General features: G+C 41.0%; 1 protein-coding gene across 1 annotated transcript in view; it reads left to right on the top strand.

The window, feature by feature from the left end:
- The first annotated feature begins 2,059 nt into the window (after positions 1-2,059).
- LOC143295234 (uncharacterized) overlaps positions 2,060-19,586 on the top strand; it is an 18,252-nt gene continuing 725 nt past the window's right edge. Inside the window, exons 1-4 of the mRNA XM_076606811.1 lie at positions 2,060-2,394; positions 5,278-5,392; positions 6,161-6,276; positions 12,769-19,586. The exon at positions 12,769-19,586 is cut by the window's right edge and continues 725 nt beyond it. Of these exons, the coding sequence (XP_076462926.1) occupies positions 2,343-2,394; positions 5,278-5,392; positions 6,161-6,276; positions 12,769-12,854 (369 nt within the window). The 5' untranslated portion in view covers positions 2,060-2,342 and the 3' untranslated portion in view covers positions 12,855-19,586. The remainder of the gene's footprint in view (positions 2,395-5,277; positions 5,393-6,160; positions 6,277-12,768) is intronic.

Here is a 19,586-nt window from a genome sequence, read left to right as displayed (position 1 = left end):
CTTTCGTATATGGGGGGAATGTGTGTGTGTGTGTGTGTGTGTGTGTTTTCCCTACGTTATCTTCATTTCATTTCTTTATCGATTTGCTTACTTATTTTCTATTTCATTTTTGCTTATAGATTAATTAATTGATCAATTTAAGATTTATTCATTCATTAATTTGATGACGTTTCCATTTATTCATGTATCTTTTTTACCACTAAGGCCTGACAATGTGCTGCTGGTCAGGCATCTGCTTAGCAGATGTGGTGCAGCGTATATGGATTTGTCCGAACGCTGTGACACCTCTTTGAGTAACTAAACTGAACCACCTCCTCCTCCTCCTCTCTCTCTCAAACATACATGCACACACACACACACACACACGCACACACACACGGCCCCCCCTCCCAACCCCCCACGGCCCTCCCCCCCAACCCAACCCCCCCCCCCCCCACACACACACACTGATCCTTCTAACAGAATTCCAGCCAAGGTTGGCGAAAGTTGTTCACGAATGTTTCTCTTCTTGATATGCTCATGTTTATTTTTCATTGTGTCTTATAAACTTTATGACAATAAAAACTAGTATTCTATTCTATTCTATTCCATTCCACACACACACACACACACACACACACACACACACACACACACACATGCTTGGTAACAACTATGCAGGGGCAGCATTTATAATTCCGTTATCAAAAGTAGAAAAGTATGCTGCTATCATATCGGTAAAGATTTTTCTATATTCACAGCGGAACTTATGGCTGTATTAATGGGATTAAACCATTTAATCAGTCTTCCCATTACCATATTTCAAGTGTTATTTTGTGTCGATTCTAAATCTGTATTACAAGCATTTAAAGCTTATAATTTGATGTCAAGAGGAGAACTCGTAACAGAAATTCTTCATGTGATTCATTTTTCAACCGTCCGTGGTACAAAGATGAATTTTTGGTGGAAATTGTAGGAAAAGAGTGGGTGGGTCGTTGTGCGAAAAAAGCACAATGAATATTCACATTGCCATAGAAATTCGTATCCCATTTCTCATTATAAGAAGGTTATTCTCTGTTGGAGAAAACCTGCTGGAACCATGTCAATAAACAGAAACAGGAGTCTGACCCTATGAGAGAAAATGCTGACTATAGTTCGCGCAAAACCGATCGACTGTTTTCTTTCAAAACAAAAGGACATTACAGTAGCAGAAGGCTCACCTGTTTAATATACAGACTACGACTGGATGCCATAAAAACAAAATATACTTCTAAAGTAACTTGCATTTGTAGTAATATGAAATTACCCCCGTGCATATCATAATCATATGAATGTCAACAGTAAAAAATATATCTACCTCTTTCATTTACAAAATCTGCAGTTCCATCTGCTTCCATTAGAAACGTTTTTTCTGACTTTGAATTTGTGTTTGAAAAAGTTCAGAGTTTAATTAGGAGCCCCATTGGCTCTTTGTTGTAATTTTACTGGTTGAATAGTTTGTTCGTTTCATTTTGTCCCCCCACCCCCTTTTTTTTTCCCCTAATTGAGGAGAGAGGAATAATGAAAGGAGCGATGATTTAAGGCATGGGTAGGGTGGGGAAGGTGATGGATTTTCGTCTAAAATCACAACTGTGGATAGACCCTAAGCAAAACAACGAACGTACACACACACACACACACACACCGCCCACACACGCACATGCCTCCCCCCTCCCAAACTCCATCTCCACACACACACACACACACCGCCCACACACGCACATGCCCCCCTCCCAAACCCCTACTCCCTGCTCCACACACACACACACACACACACACACCGCCCACACACGCACATGCTTCCCCCCTCCCAAACCTCCACTACACACACACACACACACACAGACTCGTGAAGAAACAGTCAAGTATGTCACCAACACAGCGAAAGGTCACAATGGCCTCAAAAAAAACCGCGCAAGTCAGTGACGCAGCCACAGACACACACACACACACTGAACCCGTCACGCGAGAAGGGCACACGTAACACTGGCGACACACACACAACACGGGCCCCAGGTAAAAACTGATCCACGTATTCCTGTGTCGGAGCAAGCCAGTCCAAAACCAACTCGACTAACCAGCTGACAAGTTTTACCTACGCCCTCCCACTCACTCACAACGTCTCCTTCCTTTTCTCCCCCGAGTCACATTCGTCAGTTTCACCCAACAAGCCGCGGACGAAACGTGGTTGAAGAAGTGAGGTGAAGCCATATTACTGATCCATAAAGCGGGATTTGTCTTTCGTTTTTGTTGTTTCGGATTTTGGCGTGGGGCTCGAAACTGTCGTCTGCTTTCCCCCGCTTCGACGGCCGGAAGAAGACAAGATGGCGGGGACGCTCAAAGCGTTGCTAGTGATCGTCTGTATTTGCCTGACAGGTGGGTCAACTTTTGACGTTTGGATCGTGTTTTATTGACACTGTAGCGTGTAATGTTTAAACCCAATGAAGCGCTGTTCTTGTTATTAATAGTTAATTAATGAACCTCCTGCACCTTGACTGTTTCGTTAACATTTCTTTTAATCATGGCAGCCCCCCCCCCTCGCCCCCTCCCACCCCAGAATTTTTACCTGCGTGAAAAGTTTAAGGACTAGTTGATATTTGTAAATTACCGGCACACTGTAAACTGAAGTCGCGGTGGTGATCTAGCGTTCGAAGTTGTCACCAAAAGTTTGTTATTTTGTTTCAAAATGCGAGACAGAAATGCTAGGAGACAGAAGACGCGAGTTAATGGGATGCATGCATCATGAGATAATGTAACTTTATGTAGGTCACCGAGTCACCGACCGACCTCGCTGTATGGATTTAATGAATACTTCCGCGTTCCTCGCTCCCGAGCTTTCATCGCATACATCACCCACATTAACCAACAACTGTTCGTTTTAGAAATGAACAACAACAAAGAGTGGTAACTCTCTCCATTTACAAGGTAAACAACTTCAAGTCGGTGCTGCTCACGCTTTCCTATTCAGCGAGCGCACAGGTAAATAAAAGGTACAGGAACAAACCCAAAATGGAAGCTGCGGGCTTGTCCGTCTACCGATCATTTACTACACAGCATGTAAAGGATTAAAAGGCTAACCCAGTCTTGAATAAAGGTTAATTTTGTCTTTGCACATTTCTTTTGTCATTGCTGTTATGTGCACGTGTCAAATGATGAGTTGCATAAGCAGCATTGACTTGAAGTTGTGCGCCTTGTGAATGGAGAGAGTTACCTCTCTTTATTATTTAATCCTTCCTTGCCTCACTGTTTTTTGATTGTTTTACGGCCGCGGAAATATTGAATATATATATTTAATTAACGGCGGCCAATATACATGTGGAATTTCGCCTTTTTTGTCAACAAAGAAACAGGGGAGCTAATGTAAATTTATATTTTGTGCTTGTTTTTAACAAATACATACTAAAGCATCTACCTGCTGTTGCAAACATTATGTTGATGTTGATAATACACACATACACCCGCATGAATGCACACTTCATACATCCACATGCACAGAACTGCAAAGGACAATTATGTACATATATATGTACGTATATATACGGATGCACACAATATGCGCGCACACACATTTACACACGCACGCACATATTCACACACACACACACACACACACACACACACACACATACAGAGATTTACCGATATTTTCATGTCAAGGCCACACGACATTCTGTCGATCAAAACTTTTTTTTACCACTGAGAACACTGTAGTCTCACACGCTCCTTAATCTCTCGGCAGCACACACGCCTGACTGGGATCAATGTGTGTAAAGATGTATTTGAGAGAGATAACAGAAAGGGGAAAACAGAGAGAGAGAGAGAGAGAGAGAGAGAGAGAGAGAGCTGTCTGACTCGTGTGAGTGTCAGTGGGTGGGTGTATATCAAGAGACAAGTAGACAGTTGCTGTAGAGAAAGGGTGTCGTGTGTTCAGTGTTCTGCTGGTGATCTGTATACACGTCTGCCCCTGCTCCTGTCACACTACCTGTAAATCGTCCCTGTGTCACCATCCCCAGCCTCCTCTTGGCTTGGAGGACCACTCCACCGCGTTCGCTGCATTGTATACTTGTCAGCAGTTTCCCTCTCTAGTTCTCCTTTCCTTTATTTTTATCTTCTTCTCTCCGTTCTGCTTCCTGTCCTGCCTTTCCCCCCTCTCTCTCTTTCCTCATTCCCGGTCTTTCTGCTCTTCTTGTTTATTGTTATTGTTGGTCTACCTTTTCTTTGTTTAAGGGCTGCAACTGTTGGCCGCCGTTCTTTCTCTGTCCGGCTCTGGACCTTGTAATTTGGAATGAACGTCCTCTTTCCCTTCGTCAGGTCTCCACACTCAGCTCTTTCAAGTCTGGTCTTAAAACCCACCTCTTCCCAAAATAGCCTCCCTTACCTGCCTCTTCCTTGTCTTCAGTTGTTTTTCTTCTCTCCAGCTTCAGAGTTATGCATGCGTTTGAATGACTGGTCCGAAAGCGCTTTGATTTGTCTCTGCACAAGATTCAGCGCTATATAAATATAATAATTATTATTATCAACTCCCACCTTCCACTGTACATGTGAGATTTTCTTTTATGTGCATGAGTGTTTTTACCCCCGCCATGCAGGCAGATAGGGGCCCGGGGATATGCATGCTAGGTGTATTCATGTTTATTTAACCCACCGAACGCTGACATGGATGACTAGTCAGTTCTTTAACATTTTCTCCTTCTTCGTCCTTAGCATTGCATATATTTCAGTTTCATTTTCTCAGGGATGTATCACTGCTTCTTCTCCTTCTTTGTCCTTATCATATCGCCATCATCATCGTGATCATCATCATCATCGTCATCTTCTTCCTGCAGTTCGCTTCTCCTCGCCTCCTCCCTGTTGTCTTTCCAAAGCAAATGTCCACGCGCAGGCACATATAGAGACATGATTCATACATACATACTATTGCATACAAACATACGTACATAACTACCAACATATATGCATCAGTACATGCTATACACGCACACTCAGTTCACACACACCACACGCATACAAGCACAAATACTGACACACAGACACAGACACAGTCACAGACACACACGCACACACAGAGACCTCCCCCCCCAACAAACACCCCCCTTGCCCCCCTCACCCCCCCCCAACACACACACACACACATACACACACACAAACATACACACACACACCCCACCCCACTCCCCCTCACACGCGAAAGACAAGCACACACCAGTGTTTACAGTGCACGTGCACGCCATCTGAAAGGGTGGGAGGTGACTGTTGCAGGCCGGTGGCAGGGGGTGGAGGGGGAGGCGGGCGTCTGCCCCAGCACGGAGCGCTGCACTAAGGAGTTCCAGGAGCAGGCCAAGGTTATCGGCCACAACCGCGAGGACTTCTGCCGGTGAGGCAACACGCTTCTGTCTTCATCCTCACCTTGAAGGGAGGAAGGTGGCAGAATGGCTCAGACGCTCAGCTGCCAGTACAGAGAGTCTGTGACGGTGTGGGTTCGAATCCCGCTCTCGCCCTTTTCTCCGAAAGTTATGACTGGAAAATCAAAGTGAGCGTCGTCTAGTCTTTCGGATGAGACGATAAACCGATGTCCCGCGTGTGCAGCACGCACTTGGCGCACTGAAAAAGAACCCAAGGCAACAAAAGTGTTGTCTTGTGGCAAAGTTGTGTTAAAAGAAATCCACCTTATAGGTACACAAATGCTTATAAGCATGCACTCAAGGCCTGGCGAGCGCGTTGGGTTATGCTGCTGTCAGGCATCTGCCTAGCAGATGTGGTGTGGCGTATATGGATTTGTCAGAACGCAGTGACGCCTCCTTGCGAGTATGCGCACATGCATATGTGTGTGTGTGATTATATGCCGCGCATGGTGATGGTTTCTGTCCTTTCACGACGTAGTAGTAGGAGTAGTGTGTGTGCGTGCACGTGGATGTGTTTATATCTATTTATCTGCCTATCTATGCATACATTGTGTGTGTGTGTGTGTGTGTGTGTGTGTGTGTGTGTGTGTGTGTGTGTCTCTGTATATATATACATAATTTTTTTTATGAGTGTGTGTGCGTGTGCGTGCGTGCGTGCGTGCGTGCGTGTGTGTGTGTGTGTGTGTGTGTGTGTGTGTGTGTGTGTGCGTGTATGTGTGTGTGTGTGTGTGCACGTGCAGATTGCTGAAAGAAGAGCTGGAATGCTTCAACATTGAGCGGGCCTCCTGTCCCGACCCCCTGTTGAAGGATGTCCAGAGCAAAATCCAGAACGCCCAGAATGAACGACGGAAAGCTTGTGAGTAAAGCTGTGTATACGTGTGTGTGTGTGTGTGTGTGTGTGTGTGTGTGTGTGTGTGTGAGACTTGTTGGCCTTGCCTTAGTGAGGTGACAGCCTCTCACTGATATCCTTACTTACAAGCTTCGTCTCATCTCAGTGAAGTGAGATATATATATATATATATATATGTATATATACATATATTTTTTTTGCATTTTGCCTTGTTGTTGCTTTATTGTGAGTGGGGTTTTTCGGTTTATTTTTTGTTGTTGTTGTTGTTGTTTGTCCTCTTGCACCATTCATTCTTTCGACATTTCACTCAACACGCTGGCTTTGCATCCACAATCTTGCCACTTGAACAAGAAGAGGTCTGTTCACAACACCCTCGTTTGTGAAACTCAATCCACAATGCCAGCAAAATAAATGGAAAATGACAAGAACAGGCTTAATGAAACAGCGGTTAAAACAACACTAGCAAAACAACAACAACAAACAAACTTCGAAAAAGGACAGTACCAGTGTTCACAAAACAAGATTTAAGATGTCTGGATTGTATTGTATTGTATTGCATCGTATTGTACTGTATTGTAATTTGTATTGCATTGTATTAATCTTTTTGTCACAACAGATTTCTCTATACACCGAGAGCTCCACCCATTTTTTAAATTTTATCTACCTGCAGTTTTATTTATTTTCCTATCGAAGTGGATTTTTTTCTACGTAATTCTGACAGGGACAACCCTTTGGTTGCCGTGGGTTCTTTTACGTGCGCTAAGTGCATGTTGCACACGGGGCCGCGAATTCTCGTCTCATCCGAATGACTAGCGTCCAGACCACCACTCAGGGTCTAGTGGAGAGGGAGAAAATGCTGGCGACTATGAAGATTCGAACCAGTGCGCTCCGATTCTCTCGCTTCCTAGGCGGACGCGTTACAACTGGGCCAACACTTCACACGTGTATGTTGTGTACTGTGTGTTTGTAGCCATCTGTATGCTCTGCAGTTTTCTGCTGTACATGTTGACGAACACTGCGCGTTTTATGTGTTTGTTTGATACCTACGATGGCTGCGTGGGCATGACCGTGGTTTGATTGACGTGATGAATTGGTGAATCGGCGTGGACGTGACTGAGTGAAGGAAGGAAGGAATTTTTGTTTAATGTCCCGTCACACATATCGGTGATTGAAGACATTTTGTAAAAGTATTTATGAATACACCTGTGTATTATCGGTTAGAAGGGGTGGGAGATGTGGATGAATGGAGGGTTGGGGGAAACTGGGCAAATGAGGGTAAAAATGTGGGTGAAATTTGAAAGAAAAACAAAACAAACAAACAAACAAAAAAACCTCTAAATACAGTTACAGGAAATTACTTAAAGGACTTCGTAAAAGAGAAGTCGTTAAACTGACAAGCGAAACAACTGATAATGAATGCAAAAAGTCAAAAACATCAACGTTCTCAGTCACTTGTGAAGACACACTTTCGCGTACAAAAGGCTTCATCAAGCTACAGTGAAAAATTATATGCTCAATTGTCAGGTTATTAAAGCATATACACTTGACATTAGAACAATACTTGGTCCGTAATGAATTTGATAATAGTCTGAGAGCTAAGCTCAGAATTGGTCTGCGAATTGGACCAAAGTCTGAGAGAGTCAACTGACGAAGTTTTAAACTTGAATTCAAGCACCTATAAAAGTCTCTTTCTAGTATATTGCTTATTTCCTTGTATGACAATGGGCAATATACTTTTATACTATCTATATGATTTTTTGCTCCCCTTTTTGCTGCCCTATCTGCTTGGTCGTTATAACGGAATCCAGTGTGGGATGGTATCCAACAAAAATCAACATTTGTACCCTTCACAAATAGGGAGTGCAATAAATACCTAATTTCAAAAAATAAATCTTCTCTTTGATTATTCTCAAAAAGGAGCAAACCTTTTAAGACAGATTGAGAATCAACACAAAATAGGATATTACTTATTATGATTGGTATATCAACAAGATGATTTAAAGCCATAAGGATGGCCACCAATTCAGCTGTAAAAATTGAATGTCCCTTACCTAAATAATATGATTTTTCTGTTTTTAGGTCAGGAATGACAAAAGCAGATCCTGCACTGCTATCATCCAGGACCGAGCCATCAGTGTAAACTTTTAAATGATAATCAAAATTTTCTTCTAATTCAATTCTGACAGATGCTGCTATTATATGTGGAGATTCTCCTTTTGTTGTGTCAGAAGCACATATGTTGACGTTTGCTTTTGTTAACTCCCAGGGAGGGACACGTGGCACCAGAACACGAGGTGCCATATCATGCAGATCAATGTCTGAAGAATTTAAAATATCTGACACATATGTGCGAATGGTTTGTAGATTTGAATTATTTTGAGCATTTTTTGGAAAATCAATATCAGACCTAATATTTAATTCCTCAAAATCATCCACTGCTGTACATCTCACAATATATTTAGCAGAACTTAATTTTCTGATTTCATCTAGTGGTAGAATACCCGCAAGCTTATAGGCTTCTGAGGTCTTAGTATGCACAGGTACCCCTAAAGCCAGTTTCACAGCTTTACTGTCAATTATTCGCAGCTTCTTCAGGAACGTCGGCGGAGCAGAAAAGAAAATTTCTTGACCGTACGTCAATCTTGATCTTACGAGAGATGTCGCTAAATGTAAAAGAATTTTGGAGTCTTGTCCCCAAGGAGAGTGACTTACAATTTTTAAGAAATTTAAACTTTTAACTGCTTTAGTCACCATTGAATCAATGTGTTTCTTCCAGTTTAGTTTTGAAGTAAATAGGATCCCAAGAAATTTGATTTCCGACTTGAAAAATATTTCACGTCCTCCTAAAAAAAATCGTGGTAGTTTGCTGGGATTATAACCATTATTAAAGAGGATCAAATGTGTTTTTTCTACAGAAAACTCAAAACCATTAGATTGCATATAGCTACTCAGTCTATCGAGTTCACCCTGAAAATGTTTCTGTACATAATTTATGTAATGTAGGCTTGTCCTTTTCCTCAAGGATGTCTGAATCCATATAGCAATATCATCAGCATATTGAGCCAGCTTGGTAGATGATGAAAAACATGTATGTAAATCATAAAGCATAATGTTGAACAACAATGGAGAAATAATGGAACCCTGCGGGATTCCCATGTTTATAGGCCTAGAGGTTGATAAAGTTACTCCCACTTTTGCCACTATATATCTCCCACTTAAAAAGGATTTAACATAGTCATAAACATGACCCGACAGACCAATTTGTTTCAGCTTAAATAACAGTCTGCTATGCCATACTCGGTCATAAGCTTTAGTAAGATCGAAGAAGGACGCAAGGATACTTTTTCGCTTAGAAAACTGTTTTTTAATTTGGGTAGTGAGACGGGTCAGATGATCAATTGTAGATCTTCCATTCCGGAATCCAGTTTGAGCTGACGGAATTGTTATTTTTGTCACAGTAATACACCATTCTAATATTTACAATTTTCTCCATGACTTTCCCAACGTGGGAGGTAACCGAAATAGGTCTATAACTCGAAGCTTCTGTTCGAGGTTTACTCTGTTTTAATACAGGGGTTACAATGGAAGTTTTCCATACCTCAGGGATTTGTCCACATTCCCAGCACTTTTGAAATAATGTATGTAATATAATCATCCAGTTTTCTGGCAAATGGTTTAACATGGTGTAAGATACTACATCCTTACCAACTGACACATTTTTGTTACTCAACAAATGAATAGCGTTCTTTACCTCATGTAAAGTTATTGCCGAATTGATTGTATTATCATTTTGTGGGGTAGGATCTCTATATTTGTCACTGATTTCTTCTTCCTCTCTTAAAGTCTTTTGTTTAGTTGACAAACTATCTACACTGCCTGTTTTAGAATACATACAAACAAATTCTTCAGCCTTCTCTTGAGGGGACAGAAACTCTTTATCTTTTGTTTTAATAGGATAGTCTTGCAGAACAATGCCTGATTTCATTTCTTTCATTTTGGCCCACACTTTCTTCATATCCTTATGGTCAGATATTTCATTCAAACAGAATTGTGACCAGTATTGTCTTTTTTCTCGGGCTATGATTCTATTCGCCTTGATTTTTGTGTAACACATTTCTTTATGAGCGGCTTCTTTTACATCTTTATCAGGTACTTTTCTGAGTTTTAACCATGTTAAGTATGCTAGTTTCTTTGTATTTACAGCCTCCGCACATGCATCATTCCACCAAACATTTCCAGAAAAAATGTCACTCCTCTTTGAACCTTTTTTGGGAATTGCTATTTCAGCAGCTCCAATAATTGATTTTTGAAAGTTGTTATAAAAAACATTTAAATCTTCACAAAAAATTTCACTTTCAGAAATGTTCGTAAGATAGTTTTGAAATGTTTCCCAGTTTGCATATTTGTAATTGAATTTTGGGATTTCGTCTTCTCTGCTGTATTTAGATATATTACAATCCTTAAAAGACAGTGTGATTGGCACATGATCACTGCCTAGTGGATCATCCCCAGTATCCCACTGTACTGTTAAAGCTAGAGATGGTGATATGAAGGTTAGGTCAAGTGCCGATGCTCTATGATGAGCCACATCTGGAATACGTGTAATCCTCCCATCGTTAAGTAAATGCAACGATGAATCAACAATATTTTCAACAAAGTCAGGATGAGATATTATTTGACAATCACAATCCCAGAAGGGAGCATGGGAATTAAAATCTCCCCCGACGATCCATCTTTCTTTTGAGCAATTTAATGTTCGCAACCAATTTGTATTTTGCTTACTTGGACCTTTGGGATAGTAGACTGACGCAAAATGTATGATTTGATTATTAGAGACATGCAATTTTACAAACGTAGCTGACATCTTTTCAGTATAGTTAGAAATAGGAGATGGATGGACACTTGCGTAATTCAAACCACACTGTACGTAAATAGCTGTACTAATCTTGTCAGAATCCTCGCTTATATGATAAACCGGAGGATAATAATAACCTTTCAGATTAGGTAACTTATTTTTTACTAACATTCAAGGATTGAAAAAGGAGAATATGATGAGAATTTTCAAAAAGGTAAGCACGCAGATTATCGATATTTGTACTCAAAGAGCGGGAGTTCCATTGCAAGACTGATAGATTCCTACATGTTATTTGCAACTTCTTAGTCATTTATCAGCTAGAATGAATCGTAGAAAAAAATATCATCAGATAATGAGATATCCGAATTTAAAACTTAGATAATGATAGATAAAGGGCCTTATACTATCAAAATACAAGGTGATGAGGTGTTCTTCGTGTAGACAATGTGATGACTGATTTGATGCAATGTTAGGTAGTTAACAAGCTGTTGTTTCATCTCCTCGGATGACGACGTAAAAAGGTCTTCATGTAGACCAGTCGTTGTCTCCGCTGATGACGACCTCTGGTAGTCATCATACAATCCAGGTGTTGTCTCCCCAGATGGCGACGTCTCGTGGTCGTCATGTAGACTAGGTGATTGACTGCTTAGATGGTGATGTTATGTATTCATGTGGACTAAGTGATGACTGTTCTGATGATGACGGCAGGTGGTGGTCATGTGTATCAGGAGTTGTCTCCCCAGTTGGCGCCGTCAGGTGGTCGTCTTGTAGAGTATGTAATGTCTGCTGAGGTGATGCTGTTGGAAGGCTTTCATGTATACCCGATGATGTCTTTACAGATGACGACGTCAGGTGGTCATCGTGCAGAACACGTGAAGCATTTTCAGATGATGATGTCATATGGTCATTGTGGAGAACAGGTGATGGCTCCTCTGATGACGATTTCAGAAAATATTCATGTAGATCAAGTGATGTCTCCTCTGATGACAATGTCAGATGACCGTCTTGCAAACCAGATGATGTCTCCTTTGATGACGATGTCGGGTGGTCGTCATGTAGATTAGGTAATGTCTCCTCAGATGATGATGGCAGGTGGTTGTTGTGAAGACCAGGTTTTGTTGCAGATGACAAATGGACGTCATGTAGACCGGAAGTTTTACGTTCTGATGATACCGTGTAATCATCATATACATTTTTCAACATTAATTTGACTGAGTGAGTGAGTGTGTGTGTGTGTGTGTGTGTGTGTGCGCATGTGTGCTTTTATTTTTGTGTACGTTCTCCTGTACATTGCAATACACGTCTCCAATAAGAGAGAGAGAGAGAGGGTGAGAGAGGGAGAGAACAAGAACAATTGTTTTATTTGACAAAGGCTTATGGGGCGCATCAGTCAAGTGGGTGTGGGGGCGTGGGGGGTGGGGGCGACATACAAACAAAGTGGACATGAACATGCAATATCAAATACAATATTTAAGAATAAAAACTTATAACGATCCACATAATCAGTGTTGTTGTACACTATCGACTTGGTTTAGTGATTGCATTCGTTTATCAGAGAGAGAGAGAGAGAGAAAGAGAAGGAACGCTAAGCGCAATCAAGGCACTCAACAGCACTTCTTCTGTTGTATCTGTTCCGCGTGCAGGTGGCGCCAGCTGGATCGAGGTTTCCCACTGGCTGTTGACCGTCTCCGCCATGATGGCCATGGTCTTCATCCACCGCCACCAGTGAGCTCAGCGTCCGTTCACCACCTACACTTCCCCCCCCCCTCCTCTCCTCTCCTCTCTCCAAGACATTCCCCACCACCATCGCCATCACCACCCAGCAGAAGACAGCTTCCACCTTCTGCTTCCTGTCATCGTTTACCACCGTCGTCTTGCCTTTCAGGTGACACCGAACATCGAACAAAACCCGGTGGGAGCATGATGGCTGGATTATTTTAGCAAAGTATGTTCTTTGTATGTATCTTCTTCGGTTTTTGTACCTGAAATGAATCGGTAATACATGGATGAACAGATTATAACCAGAATGTTTTTTTGTCACGAAACGTTAGGGTCTCATGTTGGCTGGATCAGTTTTAGCAAAGACCCCATGTGTATAGGTTTTTTGGTTTTACTACCTGATATGATTCGGCAGTTCATGGATAAACAGAATATTAAAAGTATAGATTCTTTGTTGTTTTGTTTTGTTTCGGTCATGAAACGTTGGGGTTTATAATAAGACACGAGGCACACACATAAACGCAAATGAATAGTTATCGTCATGTGCCGGTGCAGAAATTTTCCCAACATTAATTAATAATAATGATAATAATGTACATTTATACAGCGCCCTTTCTCTCTAAGAGCTCAGGGCGCTTTACATGAAAGAAAAATATCACAAGTTACATAAAACATTCATGACCACTTTCTCAAAAACCCCTCCCCTCACCCCCACACTCTCCCTTTCCCACTCTACATACCTCCAAAGTGAGCTGACATGGGTGGTGTTGGAGAACAAGGAATCTGAGAGTGCTTGTTGGTAGGTTTTAAATGCTTACCAGCATCAACTGACTGAGAACATTACCTGTGCTTTTTTTAGGTTCTTGTTGACTCACTTGTGTAAACAAAGTGAGTCTATGTTTTAACCCGGTGTTCGGTTGTCTGTGTGTGTGTGTGTGTGTGTCCGTGGTAAACCTTAACATTGACATTTTCTCTGCAAATACTTTGTCAGTTGACACCAGATTAGGCATAAAAATAGGAAAAATTCAGTTCTTTCCAGTCATCTTGTTTAAAACAATATTGCACCTCTGGGATGGGCACAAAAAATAAAAAAAATGAAGCCTAATTATATGCAAACTGCATTTACTGTTATATTTATATTTTTTGTATTCTCTAAACTTGGCACTTTGATCTGATATTCTGACACAACAACAAGAGCAGTCATTATTATCATTTTTTGTTCAAACAGGAACTTCTTTTGCTAAGCATGGAAGTTTTATTTATTTTGCAAACGTTTTGGTGCAGGTAGTAAAAAAGGGAAATTACTCTGTAATTAATGCTAGGGGACTTAATTTGCTTTAAACTGATCTTTCTCATCTTAAACATTACATTTTTTTTCTTTTCTTTTCTTTTTTCTTCTCCCAAGCCTATCCATCATATTTAATACAGAGCACTTTTCAACCATTTTTAAAATCTCTTTTTTTACCTCCTGATGATTCCTTTACAGGATAAAGCGTGAAGCACAGGTGAGTCTTGAAGGCTTTGCCTCTTGTGTTTCCCTTAAAACTGTTCTGATTAGTCTAAATTTGACACAGTGATAAAGTGGATGGGTTTCATTATCCAGTACCTCACAGTTGCTGCGTAGTTGTCTTTTCGTGGAATAATCTTCTTTTCGTTCGTCAGATGGACACCCCAGTCCCCGCGACAAAGGCAGCCGTGGGCTGTAGGTTCCTCCACACAGCCGTAGAGCTTCCTTACGATACTTTAAGTATCCATCTTTTCAGTCTGTGACGTGTTTGACAATTCTGTTGTTGTTGTTTTTTCTCCCCCCCCCCTCCCTCTTTTTTTTAGCATTCCGAATTTAAAGGCATGGGCATATAAAAGACCGTGCTGTTTAAATGAATAAGTGGATTAGTAAATAAAGGAAAAAATGAACAGAAAAAAATGACAGAATGAATAAATAAATGATAAATGAATGAACGGATGAAATAAACGAATAAAAAACCCCAAACAAACAAATAAATAAACGAATGAATAAATAACGAACACATAAAAAAAGATGAAATGGGTAAAAACAAATAAAGCGAATGTAACTGGACAGGATTTTGTGTGTAAGAGAACTCTTGTGTTCATCAGTAACTGTGTTGTATTGTGATGTGTTTCTAATTAGATACTGCTTGAACCAACAAATGAAAGAATAGATAGATAGGAATGTGGGTAGGTACACAAACAATAAACGAATGATCATAAGAGATAGAACTAAGGGAATAACCCGGCAAGCGAACAAGTAAATGAATATTAAACAGAGACGCACATCGGCACAGTGAGAGATAACGGAATGCGTACATTGTGGCTTATTCAGGAGGAAGGTGGCAGAATGGTTAAGACGCTCAGCTGCCAATACAGAGAGTCCGTGAGGGTGTGGGTTCGAATCCCGCTCTCGCCCTTTCTCCTAAGTTTGACTGGAAAATCAAACTGAGCGTCTAGTCTTTCGGATGAGACGATAAACCGAGGTCCCGCGTGTGCAGCACGCACTTGGCGCACTGAAAAAGAACCCATGGCAACGAGAGTGTTGTCCTCTGGCGAAATTACGTAAAATGAAATCCACTTTCATAGGTACACAAATATGTAAGCATGCACTCAAGGCCTGACTAAGCGCGTTGGGTTATGCTGCTGGTCAGGCATCTGCTCAACAGATGTGGTGTAGCGTGTATGGATTTGTCCGAACGCAGTGACGCCTCCTTGAGAAAGTGAAACTGAAACTGAAACTTATTCAGACACGAAAGCCTCTGCTGTTATGAAAGGAATACGCGCTGTTCTGAAGGTATTGTATTCACGACACAACTTATTCTTTAAACACACCACTCTTGACTGGAATCGTTTGTTTCTTTTATACTATAATAATTTTTTTGAAGTGGCAAAGAGTCGATACTAACGTATTTTAAGCTCATGTTTAATTAACCGACTTTGTTGTTTACCAGTAGGCGTTCCGTTTTGTGTAGTTTGAAGCCGAAAAAAATGTGGACTCCTCATCACAAGCGTATGAGTCAGATTTCTACGCCGCTATGGAAATAATGAATAAATGAATAAATTACTATCCCTCCCCCTCCCCCGCTCCCCCCCGATGATGCTTTGGCTGTCGCTTACAAAGCCCTGTTTTCTTGTAACAATGTTTTTGTACTTGCCTGCATTGTGTTTTTAGTGTTCTGAATTTTTAAACAGATTTTGTTGCATGATGTTTCACTGTTGTTTTTATCCCCCGTATATACTTATGTTTTACCTGTGTTTAACTGTTCTGAATTTGTAAACATGTTTTACTGCATGGAGTTTTGCTGTGCTGTATCATCTGCGGAAGTCCTTCGCGAACGATGAAGAAGTCATTTTAGTCAGCAGATGAGAGTGGATTTTTCCACTGTACTGTCTGTTGTGTTGCATTTAGTCGTATTGCAACCCACCCCCACCCCCATCCCCCATACGCTTAGCATTTTGTTGTCTTGCATTGTTTCGTAAATTGCAGCGGACAGTTTATTTCTTATATCGGATTTGGTGTTGCGGAATTCAGGTATTGCATTCCTTTGCATTGCATTGCATTGCAGTGTGTTGCTTTTGTTACAGCAGATTTCTCTGTGTAAAATTCATTCTGCTCTTCCTGGGAAGAGCGCGTCGCCACAGCGCAACGCCACCCTTTGATTTTTTTTCCTGTCTGCAAATATATTTGGTTTACTGTCAGAGTGGATTTTTCCACATAAATTTTCTATTGACAACCCTTTTGTCGCCGTGGGTTCTTTTACGTGCGCGAAGTGCATGCTGCGCTCAGGACCTCGGATTATCGTCTCAGTCTATAGATCAAGGTGTCCATCTGCATGGAAGCTGCTTCGTGTTTGATTGTGATTTTGTGATAAAGTTGATAAAAAGAAGAAGAAGAAGAAGAAGAAGAAGAAAAAAAGATGATGCATAATTTGCTGCATATTATTTTTTCTGTAACCATGACATGGTGTGCTTTTTAAACATGAGTTTATATGACCTATCGGTTTTGGTCGCTTACAAGAAAGTAGTGACGTGTGTGTGTGTGTGTGTGTGTGTGTGTGTGTGTGTGTGTGTGTGTGTGTGTGTGTGTGTGTGTGAGAGAGAGAGAGAGAGAGAGAGAGAGAGAGAAGTCTGTGATGTCTTCTTTGGCAACTAACTGCTGCTTGATTCGTTCAGAGTAGTGACACGTCTTTCTTGGAATGTTAAAGTCTCTCTGTTTATACAGTATATGTCTTCTATGTGTTAAGATGATTAGAAATAAAGATGGGAATTTGGAGACAGCCGTCTTTCCATATTATCTGATTATCTGCTATGTGTTAAGAGGATTAAAAATAAAAGTGGGAAGAGGAGACAGCCCTCTTTCCATATTATCTGTTTATCTGATTTATGTAAAAAGATACTCGTTGAGCAAGGAAACAGGTATGTGAAATGACGATTATTCGATAAAGCAACACCTTTGTTTTTGCAGTATCCGATGATTTTGCTTTAATTCATTCAGCAGTGATGATGTAATAGTAGTGTATTTCTGTTGCGCTTTCTAACATATCAGAGTTGTTTATATTAGAAAACGTACGCACATGTAAGTCACACACACACACACACACACACACACACACACACACACAAATACTATGAAATGAAGTGCCTTGATCATGTTAAAACTAAAAGACTGAAAAAAAAGAAAATATTTTTAGAATGGTCTTACCTTCTTTGCTCTAGCAAAGAATAACATAAAAGCTTCAATCTGTTACGTATTAAATAAATTTGTCACATGTTTTTAGAATGTTATCAAAGATTTTTGCGAGAAAAAACCTTTGGCTAAAAGAAAAACCCCGTGTTGATATGAATTATTTTGACAACATACAAATCTTGGTTGAATCAGATGAACTTATCAATTAACTTTTCAAGTGTTTGAAACATGCCATTCAGCTATTTAAAAACACCGACAAAAAACAGCAGCAACAACAAAACCATGGTCAAAATGTGTCTGGATAAAGAAAAGCGATTGTGTGATACGTCTTTTTTGTTTTTCTCTCGGGTTATCATCTTGGGAGGGGACGAGGGGGGGGGGAGGGAGAGGGGGGGGGATGGCAGCACTAGGATGTCGTTGAGTCATCAAGCACATTGTGAGCTTGTACGTTGGCAAAATATTGTTTCTGCATGTCTGTTGTTGTTATTATTATTATTATATGATTTTGTTAATCATGCATAATTATGTTTTTGTTCATCCTAGAGATTTTTGCACTCCTATGTCGAAAAATTGATTGAATGATTGCCGTCAGAAACATGTACTTTGATACGACTGTAGTGTGAGTATTTATATTCAGGTATTTTGTTTTTCAGATTCTACGGGGTAGATAATTAGCGACTTTTTTTTTTTTAGCCCTGGTTGTTTGGCTGGGCTGTCAGCAACAACTAAAAAGGGTTTTGGAATTTGAATGGAAGATCAACAAGGCAAGGCGAGTAAAATGATTAACAAGCAATAAAGAGTGGCAACTCTCTTCATACACAAGGTACACAACTTCAAATCAACGCTGCTCATGCTACCAATTCATCTAGCACACAGGTAAATGAAATGTACATTAGAACGAACCCAGATACTTACTAAAACAACAACAACAACAACAACAACAACAAAAAAGGAATCTCCGGACTTGTACCGATCATTTGACATGGAATTAACCGTCAAACTGAGATCACCCTTTGATTGATTGGACAGTGTGGTGGTGACCGCAACTTGTGGGATTCGCTGGTGACGATTCTCTCGTTCTTGATGATAATAACATTTTGCAGCAAGTTTTCTAAAACTCCGAAAAAATAGTTTCAGTTTCTCAACGAGGCGTCACTGCGTTTGGACAATTCCATAATACGCTACATCCCACCTGTTGGGAAGATGCCTGACCTTGCAGCATATCCCAACACACTTAGTCAGGCCTTGAGTGCATGCATGTATATTTGTGTACATGTCAGAGTAGATTTCTTCTTCACGATTTTGCCAGAGGACATCACGTTTGATCCCATGTTTTGTTTTTGTGTTCGACGGGCGCAATAGCCGAGTGGTTAAAGCGTTGGACTGTCAATCTGAGGGTCCCGGGTTCGAATCACGGTAACGGCGCCTGGTGGGTAAAGGGTGGAGATTTTTACGATCTCCCAGGTCAACATATGTGCAGACCTGCTAGTGCCTGAACCCCCTTCGTGTGTATATGCAAGCAGAAGGTCAAATACGCACGTTAAAGATCCTGTAATCCATGTCAGCGTTCGGTGAGTTACGGAAACAAGAACATACCCAGCATGCACACCCCCGAAAACGGAGTATGGCTGCCTACATGGCGGGGTAAAAACGGTCATACACGTAAAAGCCCACTCGTGTGCATACGAGTGAACGCAGAAGAAGAAGAAGAAGTTTGTGTTCAGTGCGCCAAGTGCGTGCTGTACGGTTTATCATCTCATCCGAATGACTGTGACGCTCAGTTTGATTTTTCCAGTCAAACTTTGGAGAAAAGGGCAAGAGCTGTAATGGAACCCAAACCCCTCGCTGACACTGTATGGACAGATGAGCGTTCTATCCATTCTGCCACCTTCCTTCCATCGAAATCAGAAAGTTGCAACTCAGTTGAATATTTCGGTGGTCTCTCATCACTTTGGCCAGCAGTTCTGACAGTTTTCCTGACTTTGCAGTCTTCCTTATTTGCTGATGGAGTGGACCGGTAACTGATTTTCAGTGAGGTGTCTTTCT

This window comes from Babylonia areolata, chromosome 20 (assembly GCF_041734735.1).
Source record: "Babylonia areolata isolate BAREFJ2019XMU chromosome 20, ASM4173473v1, whole genome shotgun sequence".
Taxonomy (NCBI): Eukaryota; Metazoa; Mollusca; class Gastropoda; order Neogastropoda; family Buccinidae; genus Babylonia; species Babylonia areolata.
This window is presented reverse-complemented; position numbering and strand designations above follow the sequence as displayed.